The sequence below is a fragment of the Schistocerca cancellata genome, chromosome 1, assembly GCF_023864275.1.
Source record: "Schistocerca cancellata isolate TAMUIC-IGC-003103 chromosome 1, iqSchCanc2.1, whole genome shotgun sequence".
Classification (NCBI taxonomy): Eukaryota; Metazoa; Arthropoda; class Insecta; order Orthoptera; family Acrididae; genus Schistocerca; species Schistocerca cancellata.
The window spans coordinates 494,930,025-494,952,498 of record NC_064626.1 but is presented as its reverse complement, the minus strand read 5'-3'; the positions used below and the strand labels follow the sequence as shown (position 1 = coordinate 494,952,498).

At 43.8% G+C, this 22,474-nt stretch overlaps 1 protein-coding gene across 1 annotated transcript in view; it reads left to right on the top strand.

Annotated features, from left to right (window-relative positions):
- The window catches only part of LOC126178037 (obg-like ATPase 1), a 295,876-nt gene that overhangs the window by 240,422 nt on the left and 32,980 nt on the right, over nucleotides 1-22,474 (top strand). The window contains exon 9 of the mRNA XM_049924499.1: nucleotides 5,414-5,510. Within this exon, the coding sequence (XP_049780456.1) occupies nucleotides 5,414-5,510 (97 nt within the window). The remainder of the gene's footprint in view (nucleotides 1-5,413; nucleotides 5,511-22,474) is intronic.

Sequence of the window (22,474 nt, the reverse complement as noted above, 5' to 3'; positions counted from 1 at the left end):
CAAAAACCGATACAAGGCTTACATTCGCCAAGAGTCTTAAAAGAATGGATAAAATACTGTAGTCGAGGGTACTGCTGGAACCGTCCAGGCGTACGCTTCTCAGCTTCGATCTTATTTCAAGCAGCAGAAAATCCATAGGTGCTATTCCTATTTTTCCTACCAAATGAGTTTACCGCCGTTTGGGGAACAATACGAATGTTATACTTTTCTTGTAATGTAACGTTCTGTCTAGCGGTTTGAGTTGCAGCCTTGTTCATTTTAACAGAGAAATGGGACATCGCTGTTCTTTAGGACGCCAAATTTGATCTGTTTTGTAGTAATGTATGATGATGATATAACTACACGTGACCACCCGTGTTAATATAAAATACACGAAAAACTTATGCAGTGTTTACTGAGTACCACCAGTAAAAAAGGGGAAATGAAGAGAGAATTCAAGCCTGAGATATTTCGAGCCCTACTCTCGACCAGCAAGATAGCAACGCCATCAGAATGTTGCATATCTCCTTTGTTTTCTAGTTTCCACTGTTGTGTTTAAAACATCTGAGTATGTACTCGTATCGCTCTTGTCAGCGTTAGAAACTTTTCGGAATCTAATACTCTAATAATTTATTTCCCGAAGGGCATTAATAAACGTTATACTCAATTTTTCATTAATCACTGTCGAGCTAAGAACCTTACCGTGCACCACCTCGGATACCAATATAGGAATCTGCAGCGAGTTTGTCCTTATGTGTTTTTCACGGAAGCAAGTAAAGGTACTAACGACATTAAATATCTTCATTACCATTGGTCTGGTGCCACAGCGTAGGGTTTTTATCTTCATTACTATTGTACTGGTCCCAAAATGTGTGTGTGTTTTCCACACCAACTCCTAAATCACTGGACCAACTTCAACCAAACTCGTGTTATACATGTCTCATACTGTTTCACAAAAATCGCTGTGGTGTAAGAACCACCTACGTATCATAGTTCAGGAGATATTATTCCATGAACAATGAGATACGTGAAACTGCCGCATAATGCGTGGCGTTTCAGTGTATTAGTTCTGTGCTACTGACTGTATTCGCAATAAATTTCGCAGGAAGTACCCACACAGGCCGCCAAATGCACCTACAAAAGATTATCGTGGTACCACACGTAGTTCCAGAGATAACACGTCATAAACACAGAAATGCATGAAAAACTACCGCACTGTGCACTACGTTTAACTTTGTTACTTATTTTCTACTAACTCAATTCGCGACACATTCTGCAGACAGTATCCACTTTTGCCGCTGAATGTACCCACAGAAATATATCATTGTATGCCATATAGTTCAAAGCATGTGATGACATAAACAGTGAGATACGTGGAAAAACGCCACATCATCCAAGATGTTTTACTACATCTATTCTGTACTACTAAGACGCTCCTACAGTTGTGACAACTTATGGTAATTCTTGTCATCTGGAAGCGCTTTTGACGATTGTACTGCGAAGCGCGAACGGCTGTAGGCGAAAACGATAACCGTCTATAGAGCTATGAAGAGGTGTTGCCAAAGAGACATTTACAAAAATGTGTTGTAGACACGCGAAGCAGCTGCGCCCTTCGTACAGAAACTATCAGGGATCATGTTTACTTAGGATACTGTAGTTACACATTGTGGATATTTCTTAGTAAGAATGTTGCATAATTTCATAGATGTTTCCACGAATACATGGATAACAAATTTTTTCCGTGCTTCACTACAAACACAGTTTCTTTTTTTTTCCTCCCTACTCGGGAATTACGTAACCGACTTGTATGTTCGCGCTTTAAACAAGAACCCACCATTATGCTTTTGTTCATTCTGCACTGGTGTCAGTTGGTTTGACGCCCAAGAGCGCTGCCCTAGTTCTTAGCGTCGCTCGATACCGATGCAGAGGTACGGGTTTCGATTCCCGATGACCACCTCAGATTTTTCTTTGATTGGAAGGACTCGAACGTGTTTCACGCGTCCTCCTGGCCCCCCAGCTGAGAAGTTGCTTGAACTAATGACCGGTGAAATTGACCGAGCAAACTGGCGCAGTGGTTAAGATGGCGTACTCGCATGCGGAAGAGTGCCTGTAATCCTGCGTCCACCCATCCAGATCTAGGATTACCGTGGTTTCCGTAAATAGACTAAGGTGGATACCGGTTCAAAATGGCTCTGAGCACTATGGGACTTAACATCGATGGTCATCAGTCCCCTAGAACTTAGAACTACTTAAACCTAAGGACAGCACACAACACCCAGCCATCACGAGGCAGAGAAAATCCCCGACCCCGCCGGGAATCGAACCAGGGAACCCGGGCGTGGGAAGCGAGAACGCTACCGCACGACCACGAGATGCGGGCGTGGATACCGGGATCGTTCCTTTGGAAAGATCACATCACAAATTACTTGATCGTCAGTGGGACGGTCATCGCAAATCTTCCTTTCTTCTGCCTATGTGACGTCGAACTGAAAGATTTCCACTTGGCTGAGAGTGACTTCACTACTCCAAAACTCACCTTTAGCATATACAGAGGTGACAAAAGTCATGAGATACCTGCCGATATCGTATCGGACCTCCTTTTGCCCGGCGTAATGCAGCAACTCGGAGTGGTATAGACTTACAAGTCGTTGGAAGTCTTCTGCAGAAATACTGATCCGTGCTGTCTCTATAGTCGTCCACAATTTCGAAAGTGTTGCCGCCGCAGGACTTTGTGACCGAACTGAGTTCTCGATTATGTTCCATAAATGTTCGATGGGATTCATATCGGCCGATCTTGAATGGCCAGATCATTTACTCGCATTGTCCAGAATATTCTTCAGACCAGTCTCGAACAATTGTGGCCCCCAGTGACATGGCACACTAACACCAATAAAAATTCCATCGTTGTTTGGCGACATGAAATCCATGAATGGCTGCAAATGGTCTCCAAGTAGCCGAACATAACCATTTCTAGTCAATGATCGATTGATTTGAACCAGAGGACCCAGTCCATTCCACATAAACAAATTCCACACAATTATGCAGTCAAAACCAACTTGCACAGTGCCTTGTTGACAACTTGGGTCCACAGCTTCGATGGGTGTGCACCACAGTCGAATCCTACCATCAGCTCGGGACTCATCTGACCGGGCCACCGTTCTCCAGTCGTCTATGGTCCCGAACCTAGGAGAGGCGCTGTAGGCGATGACGTGCAGTTAGTAAAGGCACTCGCATCGGGCGTCTGCTGCCATAGCTCCTTAGCGACAAATTCCGCCACACCGCCCTGACGGATAACGTTCGACGTACGTCCACTTTGATTTCTGCGGTTATTTTACGCACTTTTGCTTGTGTTAGAGTACTATCACTTCTGACCAAACGCCGCTGCTCTCGGTCGTTACGTGAAGACCATCGGCCATTAAGTTGTCTATGGTGAGAACTAATGCCTGAAATTTAGTGTTCTCTGCACTCCTTTCATACTGTGTATCTCGGAATATTGAATTCCCTGACGATATCTGAAATGAAATGTCCTATGCGTCCTGCACCAACTACAACTCCACTTTCAAAGTCTGTTAATTCCCTTTTTGCGGCCACAATCACGTCGGTAACTTTTGTGTCTTACATCTGTAAGCGAGTTTTCCGCACTCCTAAATATCCCTAGGTCCACTGTTTCCGATGTGATAGTGAAGTGGAAACGTGAAGGGATGCGTACAGCACAAAAGCGTACAGGCCGACCTCGTGTGTTCACTGACAGAGGCCGCCGACAGTTGAAGAGGGTCGTAATAGTAATATATCAGGACCCACTGCAAGTACTATGACAATTAGGCGAGAGGTTACAAAACTTGGATTTCATGGGCGAGCGGCTGCACATAAGCTACACATCACGCCGGCAAATGCCAAACGACGCCTCGCATGGTGTAAGGAGCGTAAACATTGGACGATTAAACAGTGGAAAAACGTTGTGTGGAGTGACGAATCGCGGTACACAATGTGGCGATCCGATGGCAGGGTGTGGGTATGGGGAATGCCCGATTCACATCTGCCAGCGTGTGCAGTGCCAACAGTAAAATTCGGAGGCGGTGGTGTTATGGTGTGGTCGTGCTTTTCATGGAGGGGGCTTAGCCCCTTGTTGTTTTGCATTGCACTATCACAGCACAGGCCTACATTGATGTTTTGAGCACTTTCTTGCTTCCCACTGTTGAAGAGCAGTTCGGGGATAGCGATTGCATCTTTCAACACGATCGAGCACCTGTTCAGTTCATAATGCACGGCCTGTGGCGGAGTGGTTACACGACAATAGCATCCCTGTAATGGACTGGCCTGCTCAGGGTCTTGACCTGAATCCTATAGAACACCTTTGGGATATTTTAGAACGTAGAGTTCGTGCCAGGCCCCACTGACCGACATCGATACCTCTCCTCAGTGCATCACTCCGTGAAGAATGGCTTTCCATTCCGCAAGAAACCTTCAGGACCTGATTGAACGTATGCCTGCAAGAGTGGAAGTTGTCATCAAGGCTAAGGGTGGACCAGCACCATATTGCATTACAGCATTACTGATTGAGGGCACCACGAACTTGTAAGTCATTTTCAGCCATGTGTCCAGATACTTTTGACCACATAGTGTAGACAGTGTAAAAGTGTTTGTGCATCCATACGTTGCGACCACGTACACTACGTTCTCTGTGTTACATCTAAAAAAACAACAGTGTTAACTTAGGGCACAGTGACATCATGGCCACAGTTAAAGTTGCAAATATTAAGCTTTGTTTTCACTTGCCCTCAAACAAAGAAATTTCGCATAGCGTACTCTTCACCCCACCTGGTGCCTTCCTGCTATATTTGGAAAATGATTATCAAACTTATTTGGAAAGCAGTGTTAAGTGAAATGAAATGTTGAAGGATTATTGTTATGTTCTGAAATAGTAGGTATCGAAAAATAATTTGTTACGTTAGGGGCTTTACTTTCCAATTCATTCGTCGTTAACATGAGCATCCCGTAACGAAGAACTGAATGTAGAAAAAGAATATTTTATTCCAAATTTTCGACATTGCTTATATTTCTTAAGAAATATGATGGAGGAATCTTATTTTGATCACTTTGGCCTAAAAATCGTAGGTTATACGGGAACTTGAAGCATGCTTAAAAAGAAAATGAGAAAAACAGAACAAATCTTTCTGTCTGCAGCGGAGTGTGCGTTATTCTGAAAGTTTCTGGCAGATTAAAACTGCGTGGTGGACCGGGTTTCGAAGCCGGAATCTTTCCTTTCGCGCACAATGTTCTTACCGACTACTGCTTCGGCACTCAGTTTTAATCCGGCAGGTAGTTTCAGAAATGAGAACCGTTCGGCATATGAAACTGTGCCACTCCACATCTGAAGTGAATGACTGTGGGCGTTCAATGTGACACGGCGATCATGACTGTGTTTTTGTTACAGTGCGCTGGACAAGATCATAGTGCAGGGTTACAAAGCACTTCAGCTGCAGTACTTCTTCACTGCTGGTCCGGATGAGGTGAAGGCGTGGACCATACAGGTGAGTGTCGGCCGAAACCTCAACGGAAATGTTGCTTCCTTTTCTTTTACAGCTTGGGTAAGTTTAGTCGAATGTGGAGAAAGATAAATTACGAGAGGCGTTCTGTAAGTAATCTGACACATTTTTTTCACTGCCAATTTCGATTGAAAAAATGCAGAATTTTTTGTGGGAGATCGTGGAATGTTCCAGCTTCAGTTCCTGTAGTTCCGATAGGGGCAACGATATACATAGCCACCAAAATGGCGTCTGTAAAGGAGATCCGTTCCAAACAACTGACTCTCTTTTGGCAGAAAACCAGAATATCGCAGATATTCATAGGCTCTTGCAAAATGGCAACGGAGACCTGGCACTGAACGAAAGCACGGTAAGTCGTTGGGCGAAGCTTCTGTCATCATCGCAACAAGGTCGCGCAAACCTGTCCCATCTCCCGCGTACCGGCCAGCCCCACACGGCTGCGACTCTTGCAGTATTGGAACGTGCAGACACTCTCATTCGAGGTGTTCAAAGGATTACAAACACGTCGCTGCGCAAGTGGATGTCGCTGTTGGTCTTGCTGACACACTCTTCCAATAGTTTGGGTACTCAAATGAGTGCTTGCCGCCTAACAAAAAACTTCTCTCTGTTTGCACCAATAAGGGATGCACTCCATGGGAAGTTATTGATGCAGCAAGACGTTGTCTCCAACGTCGACCCGTAGAGTGGCACCATGCGGGGACTACCAGTAAGGTGCCGTAAGGCGGTCGCATTGAACGAAGATCATGTTGAACAACCGGGTTATGTAGCCAGAAGAGTGAGGAATAATATGGTGTCCGGAAACCTGAATAAAACAAATTGCTTTCAGAAAAAATTGTCGCATTACTTATTGAACACCCCTCGTTTCTCAGTAGTTACTACAATACCCGTAACAGAAAGAAATTCGCCAGTGTTTTCGATTCGGCATTTCTGATTTACACTACTGCCAATTAAAATTGCTGCATCATACAGACGGCGTGCAACAAAAGTCAGTTTCGCCTAAAGTGTACTACATGCCTCGATATGCAAATGGTTAGCGTTTCAGCGCAGGCGCACAAACTAGATATGAGTAACGCTGTCCAGCGTGTTTTACGTTCAGTAATTGCCAGCACGTTCTCCAGGTCTCTCACACATGGGAAACCTCTGATCTTGGGTTTCGAAAAAACTAGCGCGCCGTCACTTGCCAACTACAACGATTAATGGACTGTGGCATAGAGATGGAGCAGCATGGAATGACACACCATAAATAAAATTTCGTTATTTGCTAGCCTTTTTGATGGTGCAGTTTTAGTGATTCAAGTCACTAACACCAGAATATTTCCCCATGAATTTTAAGGTTTCAAAAGCAGACACTTTTCGATGTCAACCAGTTACAAACATTGTTGAACCATGGTTTAAAAATAAACTTTTAGAAAGAAACGTGTTCAGTCACTGATCTTTTGAATAAACTATAATTTTTGCTAGTTAATGAGTTATCTCGCTTTTGCGGCTTTCTTCCCCTTTGTCGAAGAATCCTGGATAGAAAAAGGTTCAAAGTTTCATGTTAGCAAAAACTCTATAAATACACTTAACATGAGCACCACGCGTTGCTAGAGGAACAGCGAAACGATAGTCCATTCCATAACACACTCGAATCAACTGTTACCTGTTTTTGAATCCACAGCGTCAACAGTTTGATTTTTCAGTTCGTGAAGAGTAGGTGCCATAGCTGTGACAAAGACTCTTATCTTTTATTTACCCCCACAGAAAAAAAATCGCAAGGTGTGAGGTCTAGTGACGTGGGAGGCCAAAAGCGGTGAACAAGATCTTGTTGTCCACCTCTTCCAATCCAACGTAGGGCCTATGAGGTTGGATTTTCAAGATAACGTGACAACTCCAGGTGAAACTGAGGCGAGGCGCCATCACGTATAATCGGTGTCCCTTTATCTTCGACGACGCCAGGATTTTGTGACACCCGGATTCGTACATTACCGTGATTTAGTATACCGATAGATGAAACGTCGATTCGTCCGAGAAGGTGAGTCACTCGGAAGAAGCGTGCTCTGCCATATCCTGGACAACTGAAATGCAAATTTCGTACCTTCTGTTGTGGACGCCTGGACGCAATTGCTGCAGTAATTGCAACTTGTAAGGCTTCATATGCAGGCGTCGTTTCTGAACACGCCACGCCGTTGTTTGAGGAACTTGAAGTTCCTGGCCTGCTCGTCTGGTGGACTTCGAGGGCTCCGTGTGAACGCATCTCGGATGCGCTCGACATTTTCATCAGCCACGCTTGGTGGACCAGTGCATGCGTAAATAGCTTCGAAGAATTTTGTATGCCAGTCATAAATCTGATTGTGCAGAAGCGGATTCTTGCTGAATCGAAAGCAGAATCGCGCAAATTCCAACACACAAAATGATTTCTCTTGTGGTGTAGTCGCCATGTTGCTGCAAACAACAGCGGAGTTGTGTCAAAACTTTGAACCTTCCTCTAACCAGTGACGTGCGCAATGTGTTTCTGTCTTTTATAATTTGTCTGTAACAAACAATTGAAACCTTTTCTTTCTTCTTGTATCACGCGGTATCTAAGAGTACAATTTTCTTAAAAGGAGACAGTCAACTTTTGGTCCTAGTACGATGAACGACCAGCAAGGACAACTGCTGTCTTTCGGAAACATTCTTATTTTTAACGTGACCAGTTTGTGGTCTGATGTCTTTCTTTGCGGACGAGTTAAGAGTGAGGCGAACCTCACTCAAACTGCCTTCAGACCTATGCCGGTTGTCCGAATCCATTACCATTTCACGGCATGGTACAGAATCCTTGCATTCTAATTAAAAGTTCAACCACCGTGTCTTCAACGGTATCAAGCATGTCATGGTGCTTGCAATATACGAGAGACGCGTTGTAAATTGTTTCAAAAAGGCCTTTTATAAAAAAATTAATTTTTTTAGCCACTTCCAGAACCATGTGAATATATCATGAGTATAAGTCATAAACGAGGGTTATGTTTGTTAGTAACCAAAAAAATTCACCATATGTAACTTACGGATCGCAAAATTTTATCGTTAGGTCCCAAATCACCCTGTTTATTTTTGCAAGCCAGTCAAAGGCTTTTGTTATAGTTACTTCCCTAGAGGTTGATAAAGAAAACAATAGCCGTAAGCTTTTTACTCATACGTGTTATGTGCAAACAATGTTCGTACAATGTGGTTCATATTGTGCTCGAGAATGGGACAACACAAGCAAACTGGTGTTGATGGTAGCGGATGTAAATTTGCTAAGTCGTTTGCATACCAGTCCCTAAACAGGAGTCTACTATAACGTCGTTAGGGAGCGGATCACCAACACAGTCATATAGTTACGAAGGTGGAAGGAATCGTTAGTGGCGCTGTTGAAACACATTTTTCCACATTCACCTTGGATTAGTTGAAAATGACGAAAGACGCCAATGAGGATCGCTGGGTGAAGATTGCAGCCTGGCTCCACCTGAAATGAATACAATATTTTGTGGCGATTCCGTCGCCACGTTCCTACTGAATTATACCGTCGTTAAAATCCTTTCCTGTGAAATTATGAGAAAATATTTTTATTCCATGATAGGCGCAGCAATTCCGAAACGTCAAAATGAATGAAAACTTATATAATAATGTCCGTCCACTGCCTTTTAATATTGTATTCGTTTACTCAGTACACACATCGAACACAGTTTTGCATTACCATTACACCGCCTGAGCAGTTAAATATGCTCGAAAACAAGTTTCAGGTTCGTGAAGATAAATAAGTCTAAATCTTTGCGATCAGTTGTTCAATACGTATTTCATATCCCCGAATGTTTCATGCAGCTTGATATTACTGCCCTAGCAATAAGTGTTACTAGTTGCCGGCCGGAGTGGCCGAGCGGTTCTAGGCGCTACAGTCTGGAACCGCGCGACCGCTACGGTCGCAGGTTCTAATCCTGCCTCGGGCATGGATGTGTGTGATGTCCTTAGGTTAGTTAGGTTTAAGTAGTTCTAAGTTCTAGGGGACTGATGACCTCAGCAGTTAAGTCCCATAGTGCTCAGAGCCATTTTTTTGTTGCTAGTTTAAGAACGTTAGCGTTCCACCATTTAGGAGTCTGGCGAGTAATCGTTCCTTATAGTTCGTTTACATGTCATTATCTGCTAGCATTCTGTATGTATACCAGAACGCCGCAATACGAGTGTTTCTTGTCGGTGAGTAGTTTTTTACTGTGCTTCGTAGGAGGAAACGTGTTAGCCTTTTGTTGCATTGTCTGATGTCACGGAAAGTTGCACGTACCAACTGTCCCCTAACGATACTGTGAACGGTACGGGAATACCATTTGTCGTATAATTTTACGGAATGAAAAAAATGGTACGTTGCTCTTGGTTAATTTCCGCGTCCTACGGTCTACAAGTTAACGTAAACGTAACTATGGTTTATGCCGTTCCTACATGCGGTACTAGCTTCCGTACGTGAACCAGGCCTCATGTGTTTTCCAATGTGGTTGGTGCACGCTCAGGGATTACTCTTATGGAAATGCACGTGCGCATAATAGCTACATTAACTCTGTTAGCGATCGTCGAAGATGAGTGGAGAAAATCGTGAAATAGTTTGTGGACATGTCGATAGAATGAACATCCAAATGTTCTGCATAATTACAAATTTGCTTTGGCATTCGTTTTTAAGTCCCTAGCGCGTTTTACTTTTTCAGATGGGCGGGAAAACGTCACAGCAATGTTTGTTGTGGTAATGGCTTCAGACACTCATCCTCGTTCACTGCGTCTACTAAAACGCACGCTGTCTCTACTGAACTTCGAGGACATCAGCCATTGATGCATGCAGAAATTTTGTAACTGATGGTCCCTGTTGGCTGGGGCATCCTCAAGATCGAGCAGTCTCTCTTCTTAGTGGAGAGCTCTTAGACATACAGAAAGGACATCTTGTACTACAAAACATATAACCTATTTTATTAAAATCTGTGATATATAATATTAAGACATCAGTTTCCTAAAGCAGTTGACGTAATTCTCAAAAACAAAACAAAAAACTCGAAAAAATTTCATTTCGAAATTAAATGTTTTCGGTGCGCTATTAAGTGTAGAACACATCGATCTTATAACGTAACCGCGTTACAAGTTTTCGGAGCGCTTTTAAGTTTAGAACATTTCGATCTTATAACGTAATCGCCATTATCTGAGTTCGTATCTTAGCTCAAAAAAGCGAGTGATCTTTGGTTCAAACCTCGATAGATGGTACTTTTGTTTTTACTTTTATTTAAATTCTATGTTTATCGGCAAATGGAAATGTTGATTAACAAACAGTCGGTCATAATTTTTTGATAAAATTAACAACTTTGGTTTTTTAATCACTGGTTCATGAAATTGTGATACTGGTATGCGAAATGCCTTACACTTAATTAATGATAAAGTAATGTATATTAATAAAACTGTTTAAGCTCTGGAAATAAAGAAGTATTTTATTTTCGATTTGATATTTCACATTTTTGTACCAGATTTTAATTTCATATAAATATTCACATTTTCATAGATTGGCAATAAAATGTAAGAGTTGTTATTCTTATTCAAAATTGGTTCAGTATTTGTTAATTAACATTTTCATTTGTTGATAAATACAGAATTTAAATAAAAGTAAAAAAGAAGCTTTACACCTTAAAATTGCAAGACTTACATGCTACGAACTCTGGTACCGACGATGAAGTTATTAAGTTCCGAATATTCATTACTTACCAGCGCATGGAAATCTGAATTTCAAAGAAGATTTTTTATTTTTATTTTTCAGTCCCATTGCATTATATTGCTTTAGAAAATTGGTACCCAGGCACCGACCTCCAAATGTTATAGGGCTACGTTTTATGGAACTCATAGAGGATCATTCCATAATCTCTCCATGTAAGTGTTTTATCTCACGAAGTCCTAAAGGCGTTGACCGCTTATTTTTCATTGCCTGACATTTGATTATAACAGACTGCACCAAAAACGACACATTTTTAAGAAGTCTTAGATGCCCTGGTGCTTTGAAATGGTGTACTTTCATAAAGCGCAAGTAATAATGCGAAAAACACCTGTCATTTGATTGCAACACGTCTTAACAAAAACGACGCGGTTTCGTGATATCTACAGTGTGTATGTGTTGGAACCAGCGTATATTCGTAGCATGTAAGTAATAATGTAGAAATGACCAAATAGATGCCTCAAATGGAAACGAGCGAATACAAATTGCATGGCAGAAGCTCGGAATATCATTGGCCATGTCCTGTTGTTCCATACACATTTGAGAATGCTCTGCCAAATGTAACTTGTCACAAAACTCGACCAGTTCCACGTCCAAGATGGCTTTTAAGTCCCGTGTCTAGACGACCTTAGCCATATGTTCCTGGGTAGTATGCAACCCATCTTGCGAGCATGCGTAACGGGTTGCATAACCTTTTCCAGCCAGCGGACAGACCTCGAGACAGAAGCAACGTCGGGCCCAATGATTCCGCGCGTGTGTCCCCGGGTATTCCCCGGCACCGGCGTCACGTTGCGCGCCTGTCGCAGGCTGCCACCCCTCCCTCCACCCACTACCGCACCGCTGCTCCGGCTGGCCCGGCGTCGCCTCCGGCGGTCACGTGTGCCGTCATTACCTTACGCGCAGTCCTCGGCAGCCCGGCCCATTACGCATGCAAATGCGCGGGCGCACACACGCCGCGCGCGCCGACCAAGGAGAAATTTTCCCCGGACAAAAATTTGTAGTGGCCCCGACCACCCATCCCAATCCCTTCCCCTTTCCCTGCGCGCTTTCCTGACGTAGCCTGCCGACTCTCTCGTCCTCATCCCACTTCTCTCGTCCTCCCGCTCCCACCCTGCTTTCGGCCCCCAGTCAACCGCCCCGTCGCCAGCTCCACGTATTCATCTTTTTTTTTATTCTTGTACAATTTTTTTCCGCCTTTTATTCCAGCGGAGAAGGTCCGTATCTTGTAGACCGCGTCGTCTGGTACCGAGCGAAATGGTGGGCGTATTACTCGCGACCCGCTGCACGGGAAAATTAGAGCCCTCCGCCGGGAACGGCTCGCGCCGGCCGGAATCGAAATTGGCCGTCTCCTGGCCGCTCTGCCGCCCCCTGTCATTTGCATGAGAATGGCTAAGGGCCGCCGCACCGCGCCTCGCCACGCCGTGCCGCCACTCTCGAACGTGCCGGCCGCGGCCCATCTTCTGTGCACTCGCCACAGCGTTCCAGGAGGGGGAAAAAAGCTAGTCCACTTTTAATTTGGGTGAAAAGGAGATTTCTGTTGCGGTCCCGACTACTCTCTGCGGGACGTGGCGAGCCTCGCGATTAGACCATTTGGCTCACCCTTCCCACCTCGTCGGCTCTGGACTGCGCGTGTTGCTTGCTCCCCGCGTCGATCTCTGTGTGGCAGAGTCATCTAGAGTTGACATTCGTCGTTACTTGTCTCCATTATTGGCCTCTGTATTAGGCTCAAGCATAAGTTCGCAGTGTTTTTGTTTTGTGTGTTGGCATCCTGGTTGTGGGTGTTTTTTTTTTTTTTTTTTTTTTTTTTTTTTTTTTTTTTTTTTTTGGCAGGGGGGGGGCAGCAAAATAACTGACGAGGACCGAAGTAGAGAGGATATAAAATGTAGACTGGCAATGGCAAGGAAAACGTTTCTGAAGAAGATAAATTTCTTAACATCGAATATAGATTTAAATATTAGGAAGTCCTTTCTGAAGGTATTTGTCTGGAGTGTAGCCCATGTACGGAAGTGAAAAACGGACGATAAACAGTTTAGACAAAAAGAGAATAGAAGCTTTCGAAATTTGATGCTACAGAAGGAGGTTGAAGGGTAGATGGGTCGATCACGTAACTAATGAGGAGGTACTGAATAGAACTGAGGGGACAAGAAATTTGCGGCACAACTTGACCAAACGAAGGAATCGGTGGATAGGACACATTCTGAGAGGCATAAAGGGATCACCGATTTAATATTGGAGCGTAGCGTGGGCAGTAAAAATCGTAGGGGAAGACCAAGAGATGAATACATAAGCAGATTCAGAAGGATGTAAGTTGCAGTAGTTACTCGGAGATGATGAGGGTCGCTCAGGATAGAGTAGCATAGAAAGCTGCTTCAAACCAATCTTGGACTGCAGTCCACACCACACCACCACCACCAACAACAACAACAACAACAACAACATGGGTTTATTTATCGATTTTCATTTGGAGACAATGACTGAATCTGTGGAGGCTAGAAAGTGGAGTGTCAAAAGGAGAAATTCTAACATTTACGACATATTCTTCTGTTTGAGTTCGGTAGAGTCATGACAGCAGAGGAGGCGGCCAGAAATATTTGCGCCGGGTGTGGGGAAAATTCCATTGGACAGACCACGGCAAGAAAATAGTTACCTTGTTTTAAGGAGGATTGACGTTAGTGTCTCTCCACCTTCGGGAAGACCTTCGGGGTCTGATGAAGATCATCTAAACCAGTGGTCGTCAAATTGTGCGCCGCGGGCCACATAACGTAATAATATATATCAAGCAGCTAACAACGGAATCCAAAAACGTCAGTTAACATTAAGAGTTCTTAAGAAGTGTGGTGTTCGTACTCAGTGACAAGTGAAAATACAGACACAGTAATTTTACAAAATGGGCGTAATTTTAATTCACGATGGATTCGCCTGTGAGCTAAGTAAAGTTGCCCACATACCTCAGAGGCAGAGGGGTAAAGAGCGGTCAATGCGGTGTTAGAGGATGTGAGAGGAAGAGTATTTTATTGTTTGTTTCCTGTCCCGATAACTTAAGGGAGCGCGATCCATACTGATCAGCAGCTGTGAATTCGTGCACGTGCTTAACAGAGACCGTCAGTTCAAATGCTGTACGTATTTTTAGAAAGGAATGTGAAATTAAAATAACGCTGTTGTACCTGAACGCAGTCAGTAGAAGAAAAATGACTTTCAAAACGTTTGTTAAACGTTTGAGATCGTGTCTCATATTGAAAAATGCATTTAAATGTCAGTGCAGTCATTGTTATTTATCAGTTGATCATGTGTTCAAATAGACAACGCACCAACGCTTCGTCTGACAACTGCAGTATCGCGACTTCGGAGTTGCTGAGGGTGATAGCCATCTTCACTATAACTAGTCAGTTGGAGGCTTATAACATGTTTATATAGGTTGCCGGTTAAAGACAAGATCGGTACATATGCGGCCCGAAATGCCGCCACACAATATCAGTTACTGATTCTTGAGCAAAAATGTGTGCCGACTACTGGTCTAAACGCATTAATTAATCTACAGTGATCCACGTCAGTGTACTGGAGAACTGGCAAACGTGATGAACTGTGATCATTGCACCAACGTGCGACATTTGCATGCACTGGGGAAGGTTAAAAGATCGGGTGCGTGGGTACCGCGCGGTCTGAGCCAAAATCACAAAAATCAGCAAGTGGCTATATTTGCCACCTCTGCGTGCTCGTCATCAATTGGCTCGTGAACAACTCCGACCATTCCTATCCTGTATTGTTACTGGTGACAGGGAATCGTGTCTTTATACTAATATAATGAAAAAAGGAATGGTTTAGTCCAAACAAAGCAACAACTCCCTTACAAAGATCTGCGCGCATCCACAAAAGATAATGTTATGCATCTGGTGGAACAGCGACGGTGTGGTATACTAAGAATTGCTTGCCCGAGGTGTAACCATCACTGCTTACATTTATTGTCAACAGCTGAGACGTGTTGCAGACCCAATCTAAGGACAGAGACCAGGACAACTGCGTGAAGTGAAGTGATGCTACTACAAGATAACGCCCACCCGCATTCTGCTAGACTGACAGAAAACGCTATACAGGTGTTGGGTTTGGGAAGGCATTCCGCACCCACCTTGTTCACCTGATCTTGCCCCTCAGATTTTCACATTTCCCGCTCTCTGTCGAACAAATGTCAAAGAACATCCTTTCCGGATGAAAATGCGCTCCGAACATGGCACGACGAATCCTTCACCTCAAAACCATTTTACTTCTACAGTCGCTGTATCGATAGGTTACCCCAGCGTTGGCAACCTGTTGTGAAGAGCGAAGCAGAAAATGTTATTAATGACTAATGTCTCTTGGTATGTGTCTTAGTTGTGTTTATTAAACGTACGGAAAAAGGTTACAAATGTATGCACCACACTAATAATTGCAATACCGTTATTGCGACACGTAATTGTATTCAAAATGGCATGAAGAGTACTATACACTTGGCTACACAAATGATGAGCATTTCATCGCAACTGAATAAAGCAGGCAGGAGTGAAACCATCTACATTCTGCAGATAAGGAAGGATAAAGCTCCGGGTTTCCCATTCCGAATTCACATTTGAATGTTGTCAGTTTCCTCGAAGACCATGTGATGCTTAGTGTGGGTACAGACATGGTATAGAACGAAAAGAATCTATACGTATCTGGGATAAAAAGATAGTGTAGATACTCTTGATTCGTGTTGAGTTGATAGGTTGATTCAACCAGAGTGCAAGAGTTTCCCGACAATCTTCACTGCTACATCAGTTATTCATCGGATGAAAGGGGGCTGGATTGGGGGGGGGGGGGCGAAAAGAAAGAAAGAGTGAGTGAGAGAGAGAGCGAGAGATGATGTTTGGGATATAGTATACAGTGGTTCAAGGAGTTGGCATGATGCAACTATTAGAAGTAAACGCAGTATACTTCATTGTTTTAAGATAACTGCTTACTATTCCTTTAAGATTGGTATCTTTCCACTTCCAACGCGCATATTTCGATGAGACCTGCATGTTTGTATGATGGAAATTTGCTTCTTGCCGGCAGTTTTTATTCCTCTTTGTATTATAGTCGAGTTCCTACTACCAGCAAGAAACGATGTTAATCGGTCAGTAATAAAATAATGAATTCAAAATCTAAAAGTGCATTACGTATTAACTTTATTAGTCATCGTCTTACAGAAATAATCGATCGAATATCGCCTTACTGTGGGTCTAAAGATTGCTAAATAACCCCAGAATAGTGACCGGGAAGTATAAAGTTTAAAAAATTCAGAGGACCAACGGGCGGTAACACGCATGGCGATTCCATTAAAGGAAAGCGGCGAAGAAGAAGAAGTCGGCGGCGAGAAATAGCGCGTTATTGCCAAAAACATTGAAATTGTGCGAGGACAGCAAGTGCCTCTGTCAGCATAACACTACTTGCCACCACCACGACGTGGGTGAATATCTGAGCTAATTGTGACTGATTTGCATTCTCCGAAGACTGTGGTTGATGAAACCTTCTCTGGAACATTATGGACTTCATCAGAAGTTGACAAGTAAGAATCTTGCCGACCTTTTCCGTAACATTACGTTACTTAATTGAATATAGTCATGCTTTTGGGTGAATGAGAGCAACCAAGGGCTACCATGTCGTTCAGATGCTTGTCTAGAGTGTTTATCTAGTGCAATTTGGTCTCACGAAATCTTTATTTGTGTTATTCCCATTCAGACGCGGTATACAGAAGTTCGTAGAAATCTACGTTCGTATCAGCCAAATTCCATTTGGTGGGAATGGGACAATAGGTGTCGCAATTGGAAGTACATGGAAGGAATATTCAGCTCCAGCTTAACAATCCAGAAAACCTCGTAATAACCTTGGTGAAAATGTCCAGAAAACGTTGCTCGAGTGAAGGAAAGCCTGGAACAAAGTGCTACGAAATCTCAATGCTGTTTATCTCTGCAAGTGGGAAGTGAGATACCGTCGTATCAAAACATTATCAAAAATGACTTTCATCTGTATCCTTACAGATTTACTGTTGTGCATGAGTCCAGACAAACTTTCGCTTGTTGCGTTCTGCCGGTGCGTTCTGACGGAAGAGAAGTCAAAGACTTTCGGATCCTCAGTTTTTCGTTTTTGCAGGTAAGGTCTGTCTGGTTCAGCCCGCCACGGTATGTGAACTGCGAGAACATACACCGTTTTGCGTCATAAAATCCCCTTCAGTATATTGAAGGACCGTTGCATAATCCGAACTTTGGCGTTTGGTGCGCAGTGTTCGGTGTTCGTATCGTAAAACCTTGCTTTCATCAAACTATTAATGCTAACTGGTATGTCAAAAACTGCTTAATCCATTTGTGGAACAAAGATGAACGACTGTATCGATATTTTCAGCAAGACAGAGGAACAGCTCACACAGCCTTGTCAGAAGGACGTGAGGTGTTTGGTGAAGAGAAGTCAGTCAGCAGAGGCGATGCAGTCTCCTGGTCACTTCTATCCCCTAATCTCTCTCCCTGCCATTTTTGCCTGCGGGAAAAATTGAAGGGTCAAGTGTACTCAAATAATCGTTACATGCTGTAAGAGGTACAGTAGAACATTGAAAAACGCTATTGCTGCCATCCCTCAAGCTGATACTCGTGTCACAGTTTGATAAATCGAACTCAGCAGTGAAACACCTTCAGCGGTTGCCATTTCCAGGATCTTCTGTGACGTTCATTAACAATGGTCCATCACGCACCCGTCTAATTGTAAGGGTTTTCCGGGTCAATTTTATTTTGTCTGTCTCAAGTTAGACGATTGCCGCGTAGCCTGTGTTTCCTTTATACGTCACGCAGGAGTGTAAACGGCGTGGGGAAGGGTGAGTGGCTGGGCTGACGCCATGAAAGCAGAGCGCCCCTCCCACGCTGTATACAAGCGGGCCCCTCCCACTGCCCGCCCCCTGCCTCCCGCGCTCTGCCCGACATCTGGCGAGAGGTGCCGCAACTGCTCTGCGCCGTCCACCATGCGCTGGGACCGAGTGTCCGCTGATAAACATGAAAGCAGAGCTCATTCTTGACATCACTGTGTAATCTCCCAGCCTGCGTTATTACAGGCTGATAAGGATGAGACTTATTAACATTTAAACTGCTCAGAAGTAACATCTTCAACCTCTGTAGTCCTGTCGTCCTCAGTTGCGTGTAATGTTACGGTATGTTGAAAATTCTTGAAAATTACAACTGTTGTAATTAGACGGTCCAGAAGTAAAAATTACCAACATACTGTAATACTCAGAAGTAGTTCTGGCGCGAACGTGAGTGGGCTTAGATTCAGGGGAGCAGGGAATCAAAGAATATGCCTTGAAACTAAGAAAATAACTTAACAGGAAAATAAAATGACGGTCAGAATAAACGCAGACTTTTCGAAATTACACGTCCTTGGAAAAAAAAACATTGCTGCTGGGCAATACTGAATACCGTGCTGCTCTACCCCGTCCATCGTAACGTGGTACGAGCCCTTTTTCCACGTAGTCGAGATGATGTTAAAGCCCTTCCTACTCTTCAATGACGCCCAGGAAGTCCAGAGTTTCTGCTTTTTGCCTTCGCTTGAAACATTTCTTTACATTCCTTGATGGAGCCTGTCTTTATGTACACTCCACAATATCAGTTCGCTGTTCTCATACAAACTGTCCCATTTCTGTAACAACTCAACAGTACGAGCTTCTCACCACATGACGCACGAACACACACAGCTGCACTCAACTTACGTATAAAATGCAGTGTAGCAGTGTTGCCACGTCACAAGCAATTCGACTAGATACGATTAACCGGTACGTGAGGCGCGCCCGTTTTATGTGGCGCACCCTCTAGTTTATCAACGCACTCATCATCATTGTCACTAAATCTTCTAAAGAACCCTTGTCGGCACGTGGCAGGTCGTGTTGATGCAACATGAGCAACAGTCCGTCGTCGAGCACCACATTCGCAAGATGGTCATGGAGATTTTCTCCACATGTGGAGAGTATTTGCACATCTTCCACGGCTTGTTCGGACGTGATTCAGGATAGTCCAAAATGGCTTGAGGCTGCTCAAATACAGGGTATTGCTCCTGGATGCTGAGCAGTTTCATGAAATGTGGAGGATATTTTTGTTGCCCAACAGCATTTGCATTCATTGATGGCAGTGAATTCATCTTTGCAAGAATCATATCTGTGATAGGAGTGGGACGTCTTGATCTTACATTTTTTCGCTCCACAGAGAATACATCATTCAGTATTGGAAGGTCAAGGTTATCAACAATCTTCCGATAATCACGTAGTATTGCACTCTTCCGTCTGATATTAGGAAGTGGAATATGACATAATGTACGGGACTATAGTCCGATTAAAATTACACTATAGTTGACACTTCACGCGTTGAAGCTGGTTTCCTGGAATCGGAGCGCTCCACGTCACACCCTAACCGTTCATCGTTGCCAAACTGCCACAACAATTGGTCATTTCACATCGTAATCCTTGTCCGGCATTGTTTCTTGGTGTTTTTGGATCCAGATCCATGGGCCAGGCACCTTTATTTCGTATTTAATCACACACACACACACACACGATTGTAATACAGTACACACATTTCATACACAGCACTAATCAAACACTAATGGGTACTTCCATACAAGACGCGATTCAGCGTCACATGTACGAGGGTCGGTCGAGAAGTTTCTAGCCCGAGATAGTTGCCACAATGTCTCGCATAAACACTACCACCTACTTTTATGGTGACCCGTTGTGGGTATGCAAGTCAAATTCCGCAGCTCCAGCTTCGTTGGTTTTGCCGCTAGGATGCGTTGTAGCCGGCCGCTGTGACCAAGCGGTTCTAGGCGCTTCATTTCGGAACCGCAGTGCTGCTACGCCCGCAGGTTCGAATCCTGCCTCGGGCATGGATGTCTGTGATGTCCTTAGGTTAGTTAGGTTTAAGTAGTACTAAGTCTTAGGGGACTAATGACCTCCGATGTTAGGTCCCATGGTGTTTAGAGAAATTTGAACCATTTGATGCGTTGTATACCGTAGTGTAAGCAAAATGGCGAATATTTAGAAAATCAAGAACCGTGCTGTGATTGAACATCTTCATTTGAAGGGAATGACGCCCAGGGAAATTGCGGCTGACGTGGAATACTCTTAAGGACAGTGTTCCGTCTCATGCGACAGTGATAAACTGGGTGTACGACTGCAAACGTGGAAGAACGAGTGTGGAGCGGAAGGCGCGTCACTGTTGCCACTGATGAAACACTGGCTGCAATTCACGGTACGATTTTACAGGATCGTCGAACAACGTTGCTGCACATTGAAACCACATTTAGAATCTCCCAGGGGCTTCCTCATGAAATTAGACGAAACATGGGTTCACCACTTTGATCCTGAGACAAAACAAAAGCCGCAACAATGGAAATGTCCTTCATTTTGAGAGAAGAGGTTAAAAAAAAGGCGCGGAAAATTGGCGCGCGGAGTTACTTTGCATCAGGACAATGCACCGGCGCATGCCCTCGCAACACAGGAAACTGCATGACTGTGGGTTCGAATTGTTATGCCATCCGCCGTATTCTCTAGATTTGGCTCCACAGGCTTTATCTCTTTTCCGAAACGTAAAAAAAATACATCAAAGGACGACGATTAGACAATCATGATGCAGTGATTGATGCTGTGAACGTTTAGTGGGACTCAAATTGAAGACCTTTTGTTTGAATGGTTTCCAGACATTATCTGAGCGTGCCCCGAAGTGTATTAGTGTACACGGGTATTATATTGAAAAATAAAAAGGTATTATGAAATTTCTGTCATTCTTTGTTAGGCTAGAAACTTTACGACCCTCCCCACCCCCACCCCCTCCCCCTCGTACAGTTATCATGATCACGGAGATCGGCATAGGTAAGTTTCACATATTGCTCGAAGTCGAATTTTTCAAGGCTGCAATTTCAGAGTTGTGACTGGAACATGACAATCAAAAATATAAACTGCTTCTGCTAGTGTTGTGGCGTAGTGCAATGGTTAGCGTATCGACCTAGCGTGGTAAAAGTCATGCGTGCAAATATATATATATATAATTTCATTTCTAATCCCTGCTTCATAATTTTAAACATCGTATTGACTTTATTTGCTCTTACTTTTCTTCCTATCATTCTTTTTTCGTTTGGAATCTGCCTGTGTCGCCTATAATCTGCAACCAAGCGCCTATGAAAACTGATCAGCGGTTGGTACCGCGGTAACTCGTGTGGCCAGTATGAGGATAGTTTCAGCTAACAAATGATAGCGAGAAATTACAGTTTGCTTTTAGCGTAGAGGTTAGCTTTAATCATTGTGAATAAAGCGATCGTGATTTTAGTTGTGCCTCAGATTGTTGACCGCCGTTTTCTCGGATAAAAACTGCATCTCACGAGGTTGTGGTTACCGTAGGACATCATGCTACAAAACGGGTCGTCTGGCGCAGTTCAGTCATTGGTCGCTTAAAATCAGCGGTCCACAGATATCTCGCATATCCGACAAACCTCGCGGCGGGCGCTTCCATCATTGCGCCGTGTTGCGCATTAACAGAATCTGTGAAATGACCCGCCGTGTTTATAAGTTCATTTGAGAAGTTGCCAGCGGGCTCGTGCGAATGCGGAGAGCTGAATTTGCTTATGAGCAGTGCCTTCTTCAGCTTCAGGCTACTTGGAGCGTGGCTGTTTGCCGTATCAGCAGTAGCAGCAAGTAGCCAGTTGCTGCTATCTGTAAAAAAAATTTCCGGCTCCCCCAAGCTACCAGATTCCCGCTTGCGCGGAACAATCTGATTTATGTTGGGAGGGGGGCAGTCTCCACGTGATCCGTGAATATGCTTAGTAATATTGCTGTTCTCACTTCGTTTACAGCTCCCACGTCACATGAAAACAAAGCAGATTTCTGTGGCCGGGTGCCATCAGATGAATTAATATACATTCCCATAATCGTGGAAAACTATAATAAGTTAGTAGTTTCAATTTTATATTATTTCCACATTATTAGCATTCAACCCTTAATCGTCTTAATGAAGTTATTTTTGTCGGTTTGCTAGGGTAAATGGCTTCTATTAATCTTTTCCGCCGAGGCAATCAATTTATTTGGAACGAAGTGTGTTTCGTTTCACACTACTGGCTAGTTTCAACTTCGTTCAATTTGAAGTGCACATTTTTATTTTCTGGCACGAATGGCGAAAATCACATAGAAAAGCTTGAAGCTGACTAAACT